We start from the raw sequence: 16,077 nt of genomic DNA, 5'->3' as shown, positions 1-16,077 counted from the left end.
AGCGGCGCTTTAACTCGCGACCGCGTGGCCTGAATATTAACAGGTGCATCGTTGTGGGGAACGTGGCGATCCGATTTTTGTTGCGACGCGCGACGGAGCACGATTTGAGTTGCGGGGAGGGGTGCGGGCGGGGAGCGGAAACGACGAGCCGTGGCGCGTGGGCTGACGAGCGGCCGCTTTTCAATTTCCGATCTGACCTCCGTTCCTCGCGGTTTTGGCCCAAAAACCACCCGGACGACGTCGACAACCGGTGTCGGCAGCTGCGCGAGAGCTTCCCCGAGCTGCGCATGGAGCTGCCGCCCAAACGCTGGCTCCGCGACAACTTCCACCCCGGCTTCCTGGAGGTGCGGCAGCGAGGCCTGCAGGCGTACCTGTACAGCGTCGTGCTCAACAGCCAGGCGGCGCGCAGGTGAGAGACGGCGGACGGCCTGCAGGGCGGCCCGCTCACGAGCGACGTGGATGCGGAGGTTATGCTTCACACCGCGGACGCGCACAGTTGAACCCCAGTATTCTGCTCATTCTGGCGGGTCACTATGTATGTGTGTTGAACTTCTTTCGCACCGTACGATAATAGGCGTAAGAAGAACAGGTTATCTTAGGAGATTTCATTCACTCTCATAGAGTAGTAAGAAAAAAGGCTTTGCCCCTTCCGTCAATAACGCGGGAGGCGTCAAGATGTTCAAGCACCAGTAGTCTGCATTAACCAAATCACGCTTGTGGTAAGACATGCAAACACACGTACTTTGATGATGCACGCGTTGTCATTGAAACTGATTGGGCTACACCGGAGACGGCCTCCTTCATGGCCTTGTCTCACCACCAGTGTTAGGCCAGAGAACGGCGCCAAAAGGAAGACAAAGGCAATGCAAGTATCAAATCATTGGTAGCTCGGGTTGAGCACTGTAGCTAACAGTTCTGTATGGTAGTGAATGAGGTCACATGAGATAACATTAGAGTGAATGGATGTCACTTTAGCCTACAGATCTCTGTGCGATTGAATGCCATCACTTTAGCGAGCAGACCTCTGCGGGAGCGAATGGAGGTCACGCTCGCTAACCGATCTCTTTGCCAGTGAATGAGGTTGCTTTTAGCTGACATATCTCTGGTGACAGTCAACGGATGTCACTTTAGTCTACAAATCTCTGTGGGATTGAATGCCATCACTTGAGCGAACAGACCTCGATGGGAGGTGAATGAGCTCGCTTTAGCCGACAGATCTCAATGCGGAGGTGCAGGACACGTGGGAAGTTGGGGATGTTCCACTTTCTAATGGCTCACGGTGGTCACTGGTTACATTGCAGAGAGGATCTGCAAAGTTTGCCCCCTCCCCCCCCCCCCGACTTCGTCACAGACAAGAGGAGTTCAGCTGCACCACAATTTATGTAAAATCCACACAACTACTGGCTAGCGACTCAGTCCTGGGCCTGCCGTGCGAGCGCGCTACCGAGTGATGAAAAGGTTCCGTCGTCAGCATGATCGGCCGCCTTGTTTTGAAGGGCTCGGGAATCCGAACCACGGTTTAGCCCATACATTATCAGAGTTATGTTTTTTGTTTGCATTATGACTGCAGGTATTGTGGTCTATGCAAACATGACTCCTTGTAAAAAAAAGGTGTCAGTTTTGTTGCCAGATAGAAGGGTAAAAAAACAATTGTCATATTTTTTTACTGGCAAATGAGGTTCCAATGGTTTAGCCCAGGGTTCTTCACTCAGGGGGGCGGAGGAGGGGGGGGGGGTCACTCGTGGCTCCAGTGCCAGTGCTGGGTATAGGCAAGCGTGCACGCCGGACAGCGGAATGCAACAATGCCCGAGGGTTAACAGATCTCCCGAAAAGCTATACATAATCAGAATATTTATTTAGATTGGAGGAATCCGATGAGCTATGAAGCATTTTTTCGCAGATGTCCAGGAGATATTGTGTTAGCTAGAGCAGTGTTCTTCACTAATTTTCAGAGAGGGGGGGAGGGGGTGGACTTTCGCTGATAAGACATCATCAGTGTGTATGAGGGCCGCCACACATTTGAATCCATTGGGGTTTGACAGCAGCACGATGATGATGATGCTGGGGGTGTTTTCACCATTTGTTTATCGCCGGGGAGCGGCACATCAGCAGCCGTCAGTGTCCCGTGGGCCCTGCAGTGAAGAACACTGATCTAGTGTGACTTAGGCAATGCCGGAATAACACGAGAATACGAGAATCTTTGTTCTTTACATCTTGCGGGTTGTCCCTTAGCCATATCTAAACATGCCGGGGTTGTCCAGATACCCGCGGAGGCTGTGCACCTGGCACCGACACGCGCACACACGCGCACACACACACAGAGCAGCGACAGTTTCCTTTCCCGTTGGGAGAGCGTGTTTGCGAGCGTTGCGATTGCGCCCGAGACACGGCGAGGTCCTGTTAGTCGGTCGTACTGGGCACATTGGGTTTTATAAGCAAGCTGTCGGGAAAAATGATGTGCCTTGACACCGCTGACACCGAGTCAGACTCTGCATCTCGGTGGAATTGAGCGCACTTCCTATGGCCATGGGACCCAGGTCAGAGTGTGCGTGCGTGTGTGTGTGTGCGTGCGTCCGTCCGTGCGTGCGTACGTGCTCAGCGATGTTTAATCCGTGATGTGCAGCACAGACTTCGTAATCTGCAGCCGGTTGCAAAGGCACAGCAATTGATCGTGCTGCAGTTAATTATAAGTAAATGTTGGCAATAAAAAATAATGGGTAGAGCTAAAAACAAAATAAACACAAAACAGACTTGTTAAGACGGGTGATGAAACGAATCTTTGTAAATGAGACGGCTCGAATTTACTTTGGTGCGTGCTGTTTATGCACAGTGTGACGTGTTTTGAACACACCCCGTGATAAATATTTCAGCGGGAACATTTTTATCGCCGTGCCAGGTCACATTTGCCATTGTGTGCGAGCCATTTGCACTTAAATGGGTCGCCCATTTAAGGCACAGGGTGCTTTCATCAGCGCGTTGGGTCAAAAGTTTAGGGTGGGCATCTTTGTCTGTGTCACACTTGATGTGCACAGCATGTGCAGAAAAATAATTAACCAATCGCCTCTTCAAACCAGCGCATACATTATTAACAACATGTAACAAAAATGCCTAAATGTATAAATAAAATAACGAGCCAGCTGTGCACCAATGCGGTGGCTTCTAAATCCTCAGTTCCCCCCGGGGGGGGGGGGGGTTGGTGGTCGGTGTCTGAAGATCCGCCGGCTTTTTAACGGTTCCCAGTATTTCCAGCGCCGTTCTTGTTTCCCTGTGCGGGCGCAGCGCTGCAGTACGAGAGTTCCTGTGCCTCGATGAGCCTCCCGGACCCTTCGACAGCTTGGAGGAGAGCAGGGTGAGGTCGCAGAGGTCAAATTTGCTTCCGTCCTCAACATTGGACGGGGTCGGGGGCGAGGGCGGGAAGGACATGAAGTCAATAAAACACACTGTGCTTTTGTGAGATTTCAATTTTAAGGGTCCACTAGAAAAGTTGCAGAGGTGTGTGTTTTTGTGTTTTAGTTGCAATAGATGCCCACAAAACAGTACCTATTTAGATGGTCAAACCAGAGAGCAAATTGCGTGTGTGGGTGTGTCCGCATGTGCGCGTGTGTGTGTACAAGCACTTTTTTAACGTGTGTGCAAATTCCAGCGGCTACCATTGCAGCTAAATAATTGATCATTTCAGTGCGGAATGCACATTTTAAACCAATGCGCCCCAATTGTCCACACTTGCCCCCCCCCCAAGGGCCGGCCTTGGCCAATCTCCGTCACACGGAGTGGCACTTCAACTGAAAATGTGCGGTGGCGTTAGAGGTTGGACAGCTCTGAAAAGATGCAATCAGAACGGAGGGGAAAGAGGCCATCGGTGGCAAAAAGCCATTATACTCGGATGAATTGCACGTGTAAAAAGAAAAAAAAACACCAAGATTTTTAAATTCGTTGCAAACGATCGTGGATCTTGCGCAGAGAACAGATTGGTGGTACCACCTGGTGGAGAAATCCTTGTAGTGCCGCTCGTCGTCAGTCGAAGAGAAATTTCCAATTTTGTTCAGCGCGTGACTTTTCTTTTGACCATTTGCAAGTAGCCCGACTCGAGGCCTCAGAACACGCAAATTGCCGGAAATATTGGGGTAGTCACGTGGCCTCATTGCTTGCAGAATAATTGACACACACACACCTCCATTAATAACACCGTTGGTCACTGTTAAACAAGGAGGGCGGCTTATGAGAGGGTGCAACCGTGTGAAATATACTGGTTTAAAAGGCACATGATTCACTCAGTAAATACCTAGATTTTGTATTACATCGCCTGAGGAGCAAAACATATTTGTATTCACATTTGAACTTGCCATGAGTCTGCATTCATCACCTCAATTTTTTTGTAAAAGTAATTTTAACGTCTTTTTTAGATATTTTTTTGTAAGTCACCTTACGGGATTAGAAAAATTGTTTTTTTCCCTTTTATTTTATACCTCAGGCAGATACTTCTCTATTCAATCGCATATCGTTTATACGTGTTCCTTTCTCCTTCATCGCGCATTATATACACATGGAAGGTTTACATCAAGCGGAACCTCCCGATCAGCCGGGCGGCGGTGGCTATGCACCTGGCCTGTAAATCCAGCACTGTGGAGGCGAGAGCTGTTGCATCACACACAGGTTGCGAAACTCCCTTCCCGTGAGCGTCGAGGTGCCATATACCCTGGCAGGCCAGGGTATATGGTATCAGAAAACTTGATAATTTATTAATTACACGATAAACCACACTGCCCTCCCCATGAATGCAGCCACATCGCAATAATAACATCACACCCAACAATCCCCGGCCTATAAATCACGTAGCCAAACTCATACGTCATTGTGGAACAGACCCGGAAGGTTAAAACCTGTACAGAGTTTGTTTAGTTCAACCAAGGCTGCTGGCAATTATTGGCCTGGAAAGTCAGTACGGTGATGGATAAAACAAGAAGCCCATTTATTATTTGTTAGTAGAGACACAGAAGGGAGGTCTTCATGCATTCAGTGATTGGTGGCTGTATGGTAGCTTACACCCCACTAGCAACTTGGTGAATTGTCATGATTAAGGGTCACGGTTCAATTTAATCATCGATTTTCTTTTTTTTGTCTTGTTTTTGCCATCTAACGTGTATTTTGGTTTGTTCTATCACGTTTGTAGTTTTGTTCGCTCTATTAACCGACTACTACCACTTCTGATAATTATCATGACGATAAGTTTAAGAAAGCTACAATAAATGTCTTCACAACCATTGTAGTAAAACAAACTGTGGGTCGCTGCAAGTCACACTGGACCATGGTTCGGATTCTTACAAGGAAGCCAAAGTCTCCCAACAGCCAAAACTGAAGCAACTTAGCAAAGGTCCCAAGAATAGAGAGATACATTTGTACCAAGCAATGCTGAATGGCTCCATTGTTTTCTGATTTGTTTTGGAGACGTAAAAATACGCGCAATCATTGTATAAATAATTCTGCACGTCGTCAACGCTGACCTAAAACGCAAATTGTTTAAACATTCGTGGAGGAGTGGTGCAGTGGTTGGCACACAACACTACGAACCCCCGTGACGTAAGCTTTATTTCTATAATGGCTAACATGAGAGGTGATTGACGTCTGAAATAGGTCCTAGGCCCCCTCCTTCACCAACTCTCACGGAGAAGTATGGATAAACAACCTCCCGTGACCAACATCAGTTTGGGGAAGCCTCCAGCGGTGTATTGACAAGAGCGCCGTAAATTATCATGATTAATAATCGTATTTATTATAACATATATTTATAAAATAAGCGACCGCTATGGGCAGCAGCACTGCATGTCTCGCATCAATGCCGTTAATTTGTACACTTCAACATTTTCAGGTGTGAATTGAGACCCACAACTAAAGGCCTCGCTGCCTTCCACTCTGAAGGAGGGCTATAACTGTAAACTCTTAAGTATGCCTTCCCCCTGTGAAACGGATTTGGTATTAACATAATCCCTTTCATGCCAGTGTTATTCCATTGCCTGAAGCCTTAGCTTATTTTATATTTATATGTGTATTTCTGCCATAAGTCAGTGTTAATGAAAAATACGCGGGGTGTTTGTAGTTACTGCACCATTGCCAACATCGGCCCTTAGTTTTCAGTTTTTTGTTATTTACATATCTAAAAGGTTTATTTTGTATACATATGTTATTTGGGGCTTTTTGTAAACTTTGTTTTAGACAACATGCGGAGGAAGGGAGGAAAGGTGAGATTTGTGAGTAGTTTTACAGCATCCACTATTGTCTGTAAACATTGGTGTATCTTGGCTTATTTCCACTTTACTATATTTATCCGGCCAAGTATCTGGGCAGTGGAGTGAGTGGCTAAACATGGGGAAGGATGTGAGTTCAAATCCTCGATGAGGGTTGACTCTGCCCATGGTCCCTGTGTAGTCAATAAAATCGGTACCAGTTAGCGTTAGTCCGTAGTGTTAGTAGTTGTCCTATGGATGGACCCACCCTTGCCACGTGAATGTGGAATTTGCACCATTGGCACAGGGCTGTAAACAGGAGATGAGCAATGCCTCAGTGCTGTATTACAACACTGCATTCGACTTTACAACACTACATTAAACCACCTGGATCCAAATTTGATTGTCTTGAGTAAATAGTTCAAGGCAGTCAAAACCATGTACACTGACATGAAACAACATCAAGGTTTAACACACGCAAAACGTACTAAGGCTGGCATTTTATTCTTGAAATGTTCAATGCAGCATTTCACCAATACTCAGAATACTCTGCCAGATACTCGACGCGATTGGATAGCAGTGCTTTGAAATACACACCAGAGTTATGTAAATATGTAAATAAAATACGGGAAACAAACTAATATTCGAAGTTCATGATCTTGAAGTCAAAATTCCAACAGAAGATCACAACTGTTTTCTGATTAGGTTCGGCATGTGCTGCCCCCCCCCCTTACCCATTGCTACGCCGATGGCCTGGTGCTGAAGGCCCTTTGCTGGTGGCAGTGCAGTGCTCACCTTCGCCCTGACCAGCATGTTGAGGCAGGGTCAAACAAACCCCCCCATGACTGACACGGCTGGAGAGGCCCTCATCTAGCAGCGGATCGACAAAGGGCTGTAAATAATGACAGTTGTACATTTATTATACACAGGGACGGAGGATGATATGCTGGGGCTCTTAAGCTATGTCAAGTTCACGGTTTGTAAATATAGGAATGCCTGTATATTGTTGTAATGTCAGAATGAAAATGAACCATTTTATACAGTTATTTTTCTCTCCTTTATTTTTCAATCGATTTTGTAAAACTTGAAACTCCGTTAGATTTTTTTCTTCGTATTTAGAGGCCACTCATAAGGTAATGCCCTAAGCTGTAGCTTACTTATCTTGTGTCTAATCCGGCACTTATTATACACTTCCATCGAGATCTATAAAAGTGACAGCCATTGGATAATATTGCGCTGACACTCACAGTTTAAAAGTGAAAGTAGTTTCCTGGGTATTTCAGACAGTGGTGGAAACTAGACAAATCCATAAAGAGGTGGATCTGGAAACTTCCAAGGATGGGGGGGATGGAGCAATCCTGAAATTTCAAGCTTTTTAAATAGGTCCCTATATTTAATTTAAAAAACTTTTTTTTTTGATTGGTTTAACACGTAGGCTTTCGCGACCAATATCCATAATAGAGTTTTTGTTGGGTTAGATTGCGTAAATATATAAATGTGTCGTTAAAGGACAGGATCAAAGGGCTCGCATAATGCGCATGCATCATGTACGTTGGCTCATTAAGAAGGGTGGTCACCACATCTACGCCTCTATATAAGCTACGAAACAGGTGGACTTCTCCACAAATCTGGCTGTCGCCTGATGAAGCTCGTTGTAGTTACTGGCAAAATGTCGTACTTAGATTGTAAATGTTGTGGCTTGGCTCTCCAAATCACCGATGTGCTGTACGAGTGACACATTGGCACGTTCTGTTTAGGTGTCAGGTGGTGGTGGGTTTTAACAACACATTTATTTATTTATTTACGTGATCTAACCCAAAAAAAAACCTCTCATGGATTTTTTTGGGAGTCAAAAAGTGGGGCGGGGTGATCCATCACTGTTTCAAAAGGCAAGACATTCACCCCCTCGCAATTACTCAACTACAAGCTTCCGGTTAGCATTAGTCCGTATTATAACGGCTCACAATATAATACTCGAGTGAAATCAATGTGCATGTGAAATGGGGGTGTCACTAAGATTAACCTCGATGAAAGTGAACGGCAGTCGATGGCACCGCACGCGCCCACATACGCGCGGGCGCAGATATACACGGATTGATCAGGAAATGCATCTCATCGGATTTATCAGGATATCATCTCACGGCACCACCACTGCGCCCCCCCTGCCCCCCTCGGTCTGTGCCCACGTGCGTGCCCACGTGGGTGCCCGTGTGCGTGCGTGCCCGCGTGCGTGCGTGCCCGTGTGCGTGCAGGCGTTCTGCGAGAGCCTGGAGGAGGCCAACGCGCGGCTCCAGCGATCGCTGCTGGAGCGCGAGCGGGAGCTGGCGTCGTGGCGCCAGGAGTGCGAGGAGCTGCAGACGGCGCTGGAGGCGGCGCAGGCTCGCGTCCGCGTCCTGGAGGACACACGGCGGTAAATATACCGTACGGCGTCGCACGACGCCGGTACAACCACCACCACCACCACCCCGTACGCGCACACGCAAAGAAAAAAAACCCGCTGTGTTCGGGTCACGCGCGTGGAGCGATACGGCGCAACCGCGGAAGCCTACGCAGGGGCAGAATAGTGGCAGATTGACGGCAAGCAGTTGGAGGACATTTTCAATCTTTGCATTTTTTTTCCCCATTTTATGATGCGTGGTTCAGAAACGTGGACATTTCACAAGGGAAATTTAACAAAAGCCGAACAGAACACAAAGAAGCACGGAGAAGTGCATTTGAAACCGTTCATTCGTCACTTTTCTTAACGTTTCCCATTTTTCTTTATCAGAGCTCAACGGTGTAAAGTCGGTCAATCTCTGTCCTGCCTCTGTTCTCTGAAGAACGGTCATTACCTGAAAATGTCAGCATATTATTTATATTTCCTGTTAAAATGCAGTGATGGTGAATGTGGTGGGGTTTTTTTTTTATTCCTGCTTGCACAGCACTGCCAATGCGCAGTCCCTTGTGCTTGTTAGATATATACATTTTGTACATATAAGCCACAGTTTTTGCACAACAGGAAAATTCCACCCACGTTTTTTTTCTTCAAATTTTGTAACTACCCCAATGCCGCGATCAGCGTCATCAGAGGCGGGCGGCGAACGTGCACTCAGTGCCACCAGTCCCACGGCGTGGAACAGCCGACCCACCGACATTCTCGTATCCGTGCGAGAGTCTTTCAAAAGACGGCAAGAGATGGGCGTGTTTACCATATCTCTTCCGTGGATTTGTACAGCGCCCTTGGGGTGTGTACTTCTCAACGTGGAATTATAGAAGCCATCCGAATAATCATCGACATGGTTTGGCGAGTTTAAAATGGCACTGATTTGACATGACTCTACCAGTATGATCAGGAATGCTCTGGTGACATCAATGGAGTGTCCCGAACTTATTTGCTAATCATTCGTCACTAGAGTGACATCACATTTTGGAGTGTACCTGACCGAAACTTTTGATTAAAGTTTTTTTCATTAATGGAGCTTGACGCTTGCGGCAGACAACCCAGGACACCCTAGCCTCGATGTGTATGTACAAGTTAATAACGATGTGTTTTTTGGGTTGAATTCATTATTCTGTTACTTTTTGCTGAACTTTTAATATACAGTGTAATGCATTAAACATGACAATTTTTAGCCAATGGAAATAAAAATGTTAATTCAGACATAAATGATCTCAAATAATTCCACAACAATGGTTCTGCACTTAATTTGGCTACATTTCAAATTTGGGAATTTAAAAAAATACATAATTGGACATGGATGGGATAGTGCTGCCCTTTTGTGTGTGCAGCGGAGGTCACATAAAGGGATTTTGCACGGCTCTGAGACATCTAAATGGATATTCCGTCTCTTGACATGAATTCGAAAGCACGATCTGGATAAAATTGTGGAATAAAAAATATATTTTTTATGCTGCTCGTATAAAAATTCACCGCATACTGTCTGTTACAGCATACCGCTGCAAGTTCTACGGTGTTCACAAACCCCTGCCTACGCATAGAATTACCAAAACATTTTTATTACAACAGAAGAATAATAAACTCTGTGACAGTGTGTCAGTCCGTGCGTATTCCAGTTTACATGCCTTGCCAAGATGTCACGACAAAGGCACACAAACCGTAATGTTGATTTTTCCCCTCGTGAGCGATTTTCACAAACTATATTTCACAGACCCATGTAGACCTGAGAGCAGCAGTAGTTTATTAAAATATTTATACACTGTGCACTACGTGTACATATTTTCCGATATTGACTATTTTTGCAATGATTACAACATTGCTTTACGGCAAGAGCCTGATTTCACCGCGCGCTTTCCTCTTAGGTCTGGCGCCATAGTAAATATTACAATGGTAAGGCAATCGATTTGCCGTGTGGTTCGGACAAATTAAATGACGAAGTGGTTCTGCGCATAATTAAAGAGATGGACCGCCCTATCTGCTCCATTCACCGTTGTGTGTCGAAAGTCATTCCACCGAAGTGAACGCGAAAAAATCTAAAGAGAATGGCGTTAAAAAAAAAAACTCCGCAAGAACCCCGCAAGGGGCTTCTTCGTGTCGGGTCCAAGCCATAAATCACTCGGCTGCTTGAATTAGCGCTCGCGAACTGCTCCGCAGGCATCGGCGCTGAAGGTGAAGTCGTTTTTTGCGCGACCAAACGGTGTGTTTGGGAGTGTACACAGATCATACCGGGGAAAATATACAACAATGTTATGAACAAATAGTTAATTTTGCTGGCAGGATGGGGTGGAAGGCAACAAATATTAATAAATGACAAAGGCGTGCTATTACATGATCTTGTTTTGGCCGCGATCTTGTCATACGTAATTGTGTTACGTTATTCGGCCAGAGGCAATTCGATTTGACAGAGAATGTTGCGAATGAATTCCGTTTATTATTATGTGGGGAACATTGCCACCATGCATTGCTGTAGGCAGGCTCATTAAACTGAGAAAACTATTTCACTCATAAGGGTACCCTTGATATATATTTTGTCAATGTGCACAGCTATTATTAATTATTATTGACAACGTTAGTACATTTCGATTTAAAGCTTTCGGGACTGCAGGGATTCATCTTCTTGGTTCTTTCGGTAAAGTCACGTAGAAGGGAAATAATAAAATAATAAAAATCATAATATTAAAGTATATTATGTTATTATTTTATTATGCTTTATTATTTTATTATTTTATTATTTCCCTTCTACGTGACTTTACCGAAAGAACCAAGAAGATATAAGTAAATGATGAAAGTCGTGCGTGCTTGAGGGACGAACGAGTGACTTGTTATTGATGGACAAGTGAGGTGCAACAGGTGAGGTGCAACAGGTGAGGTGCAACAGGTGAGGTGCAACAGGTGAGGTGCAACAGGTGAGGTGCAACAGGTGAGGTGCAACAGGTGAGGTGCAACAGGTGAGGTGCAACAGCGATGTTTGGTCTCTTCCGTGTGTGTCACTGCAGGGGGGAGGAGGATGGTGACGGGAGCAGAGATACATGAGAACCGGAGGGACATGTTTAGCAGACGACGCCATCCCTTCCCCCATCACACCCCACACCCCCTCGTACTCCCTACGGCAGCCTTGGGGGGGGGACACCAAGATCTCCCGGTGCTTAAGAACCCACAAGCTCCTCCCAAAGCAGCATGTCACCTGTCATCGACAACAACAACATGGAAATGGGATTGCAAAAAAATGAGTTTTTTTTTTTGCTATCGATTTCCCCTGATGAGTTTTAAAATGTCAAAGGTTCATATATGGCGTAAGTTTGTAAGCGTAATTGTCATGAACAATCCACTGCTGGATGAAGGCCTCCCCAAGCGGCCGCCATCCCTCACGATCCTTGGCGATGCAATAATCCACGGAGCACCTCCACGCGAGCTAATTTCATCGCTCCGTAACCTCGGCGTACATCCTCTCAGGCTTTGGCTGCCACTCCGTAATTATTCTAGCGATGTGTCCTACCCAAACCCACTTTTCTCAACGCAAGAATGATGTGTTTACGCCTGCGCATGCGAGCGAAGGGGATCGTCCATTTATTTCTGCCTTGGCTTGCCATCATCCACTTAACACAGAAATGAAACATTAACATATTTCCAGCAATGACAGCGAGACAGTGAAGCTAAAGAAATAAATAGCTTCGATGCGACACTTATATGGAATGGTGAGTGAAAGCAAGGCCAGTAGTCTTAACACACATGTTCAACGTGATCTCACTGCAGCCATCTCAGGGTGCTGGTGCTATTATTATTATTGACAAGCTAAATAATAAGCACGAGGAATTTTCACAGCAATTGTTAAACTAGGAGCAGCCATAATTAGCGTTGTGCACTGGACCCTGAAGAAAGTAATATCATACAATCAGTAGTCTTTAATTATTTAGCGTTGAAGAAAAATAACTTGAGCACAATGTAGTTTAGATATGTAAAACGGTTGTGTGTGTAATAGCATTAATACGTATAAAATGACATGGAACTTAGAGAATGGTGATAAAAAAATATAACTTTTTTTTGCAACACATCTCAGAGCTGAGAGCAGCAATGTGCCTTTTGTGAATTTTATTGCAATCGGTTTTTTTTATTTAAGCTTACTCCGAATTTAACAGAAATGCCTCTGGCTTCGAGAGCCAAATTAAAGTCACTTTAACGAGAAAAGTGGACAACATTGGACATTTAATGTGCAAGCGAACAAAACAAGTGTGCCATTAATCTTTCATTTTCCTTCGCCTTTATCATTTTCCCGCAGTGTTCTTCACAAAGCTTGGGAGCAGTTGTGTCCCAGTTGGGCATTAAAGTCAACGGCTATTGCTCGCCAGTTATTATTCCGTCAACATTACTCATCTGCAAGTGTTGTGTAAATAAAATATATTGTTGGTTATGCCAGCGTTGCCATTGCACGCTAATAATTAATTATGACACCAGTCTTGAATTGTCCAAATCCATTCTATTTCTAAGAACTACTCTTCAAAAAGACTTTCCTCACCAGTGTTAAGAAAAACAAACTATTTCAGATGAAGTCTAACCCTGAAGGCATCGCAGAAACATCTCCTGAGTAGAGTGCAATGAAGGTTATCTGTTTGCTGTGGCTGTTTGTGTTCTTCGCCTTTTTCTCTTGGTGCTTTCAGAGATTAATGCATTCACATTACATTCAATAGAGGTCTACGTTGCATTCACCATCAAAGGCCATGAAACCCCCAAGGATTCATTGGGTATGCACACATTATGTACATGTACAGCCCTTTGTCATTCAGCCCTTTGGAGGTGCTGAGAGAGGGCCTCTTCACAGCGTTACAAGTCATGGGGGTTAATAGAGAGTAATTCACCATGTTCCATCAATGCAGGTTAGTATACATGGGCGCATAGAAATGCAGTGTGATGGAGTTTGCTGCATTGCCCTCTGCTGTCCACAACACCGCTGCACAGGTTAGGTATTCATCTTCTTGGTTCTTTCGGTAAAGTCACCGAAAGAACCAAGAAGATGAATCCCTGCAGTCACGAAAGCTTTAAATCGAAGGTTAGGTATTGCCTGCTGCATTGTCATACACGGTGCTCGCCCAACCCAGCGCTCTCCAGGTTCAACCTGCTGAGCTTCCGAGATTTAACTAGATCATTCCGGGCGATTTGGATATCGGCATGTAGCATATATGTCATGTTTTTGTATCAACATTATGAAAATGTAATTGATGCAAAGCTGACACAAAGGGTTCATTTAAATGTCACTAGGTATCGGTACATATGCTGGTATTGAAAAACATAATATAAGAGCACAGAGTGGAAAAGGCATTTGTTAGCTTCCCTGAATGACTATTGTGTTTTAAATTGAAGCTGACTTCTAGAAACAAACGTTAACTTTTTCAACTTTGGCACTTATCCAGTATTGGGGGCATTCCCATCGTACCATAATACGAATGCATCTGATACTCGATAGTTATACTTTAATATCGAATGCTGCATGCTGCGTTGTCTCATTTGCTCAAGGAGCCTTGCTCATGAATAATTAAGTGTCTGGTTCACGTGGTCATTCTCAGCCATGATCTATCCACTGCTGAATGAAGGCCTCTCCGTACCGTGAGATTCAACGAAACGCATCTCACTCCCGCACGTGATCTTTACCTCCATCTTCGTGGCTGTATACTCGTGGGTGTATTCTGTCCTTGGGTTCAAGTGGTGCTTACTGGCTGCTCATGCTGGCTACTCATGCAGAAGGATCAGACACACTCCTGGGAAAATGAGCACTGTATTTATTCTCCGTGGTGAGTATCATGTGCGAAGCCCTGGTCTGTTCTACTGATCCTCTCTTTTTGCCATTGCCACATTATCTGCCAACTATAAAGGCGCATCAGCGAAAACATAACACACGCAACATGCAAATATGATGTTTGGCATCGTAGAGTTTGCACGCATAGAATATTAACATTAAATATTCATCACGTATACAGTGACAGTCCCAGCCATTACAGCTGCACATATATAATGCTGAAACAATAAAATGGGTACTTGTGCAATGGCATGGCTCACAAATGAAGTACATTAATAGTGGCGGACTGGTATCATTTATTAAGTTTACACGCTTCTGTGATACATATTCTAATCGTATATTTAACTCAATTCGGGGATAAAACGCGGACTTTGTTTCGGTCGTTGAGTCTCGTGGACAAGGAAACACGATTGCTCTCCAGTCTTGAGGTATCGCTGTGACGCATGAACAACATGTTCGTGTGCTCTTGAGTTTTAGCGATGGCCCCTTGGGCAAAGCTTGCAGTAATCAAAAACAAAAAATACTGGGCTCGTAATGCCAACACGCTGCCGTGGTCCGCAGTCTCCTTTCCCCAAGTGTGACAAGAAAGTGGCGTTGTATTAAGGCCCCTTGAAGCATATCACACAAGTACAATAAAGAATGCTTCCAGCAGCCAAAGCACCAGTTATCGTAATCCTGAGCATTGCTGTAACGCTTAAAATAAGCAGTTATTTTGTGTTTTTGTTTTTCTCTGGGTTCTTGGCACTTTTAAATCACTGTTTGGACAATAATGTGAAAATTGGCAATTCTTGTAATGGCTTGCACTTTTTCATTTGAGCACAATTTTCAGTGAAGTACAGCTGCCACGTGTTAACTTGTGCGTTCTGTGAAAACCACTCGCTGCGGCCTTAATGCACTTTGCTGTACAAACGTAACCGCATGCACCAAGTGCGAATGGACACATGTACTTGCATGACAACTTATTAATAAAAGCTAACCATGTGAACGGAATGTTGATGCAACAAATATCTGGGAAGCTGCTTGTTTCAGACATGCTGCTAACGTACAATCTTGCAGTGAAGTGTTTTGAGTGGTATTTGTTTAACTTAAATTGGTGTACGGTTGCATAATTGAATGTTTTTTTTATGGAAAGCACGCTTGGTAAAACATCTTAGTGAAGGTGAAAAAGTCCGATTGATTCCCCACTCAATTGAGTATAGGTGGTCCAGTAATATCTCGGTTTTTGTCGGGGATGCGTTCGTGAAAGGTGCGACGATTATCCAAACTACGTCAAAGTAATTTACAGGGTAGGTTGAGTCGAAGGCTGAGAGGCGACGGATACGAGAAAGGACGGACAATGCTGTCGGCGACATGTGGGTTTACGCGACGCAAATCAGGTAGCAGTATTAATAAAGTGACGTATTTGAGAAATTACGTAAAAGGGGTAGATGTAAATCGGGGTATTACTGGACTCCCCTTCTTTACAGCCTTGAGCCAGTGGTGGACGTTGAAGTCGACCACTCTTGCCTTCCCCACAATATGGGATTACATTTTAATGTTGACAGGTCGATATCCAGCTTGGATTTAAACTTCCAGTCTTTAAATTGGAAGAAGTGTACCTTTGTGTCGCCCATTACGAGGACTTGTGCAAT

General features: G+C 44.9%; 1 protein-coding gene across 1 annotated transcript in view; it reads left to right on the top strand.

Moving 5' to 3' along the window:
- LOC144727577 (sorting nexin-16-like) overlaps positions 1-15,431 on the top strand; it is a 38,291-nt gene extending 22,860 nt beyond the window's left edge. The window contains exons 4-7 of the mRNA XM_078606472.1: positions 261-409; positions 3,280-3,349; positions 8,474-8,631; positions 11,655-15,431. Of these exons, the coding sequence (XP_078462598.1) occupies positions 261-409; positions 3,280-3,349; positions 8,474-8,631; positions 11,655-11,691 (414 nt within the window). The 3' untranslated portion in view covers positions 11,692-15,431. The remainder of the gene's footprint in view (positions 1-260; positions 410-3,279; positions 3,350-8,473; positions 8,632-11,654) is intronic.
- The last annotated feature ends 646 nt before the right edge of the window (positions 15,432-16,077 follow it).

The sequence above is a fragment of the Lampetra planeri genome, chromosome 26 (assembly GCF_965212315.1).
Source record: "Lampetra planeri chromosome 26, kcLamPlan1.2.h2, whole genome shotgun sequence".
Taxonomy (NCBI): Eukaryota; Metazoa; Chordata; class Hyperoartia; order Petromyzontiformes; family Petromyzontidae; genus Lampetra; species Lampetra planeri.
This window is presented reverse-complemented; position numbering and strand designations above follow the sequence as displayed.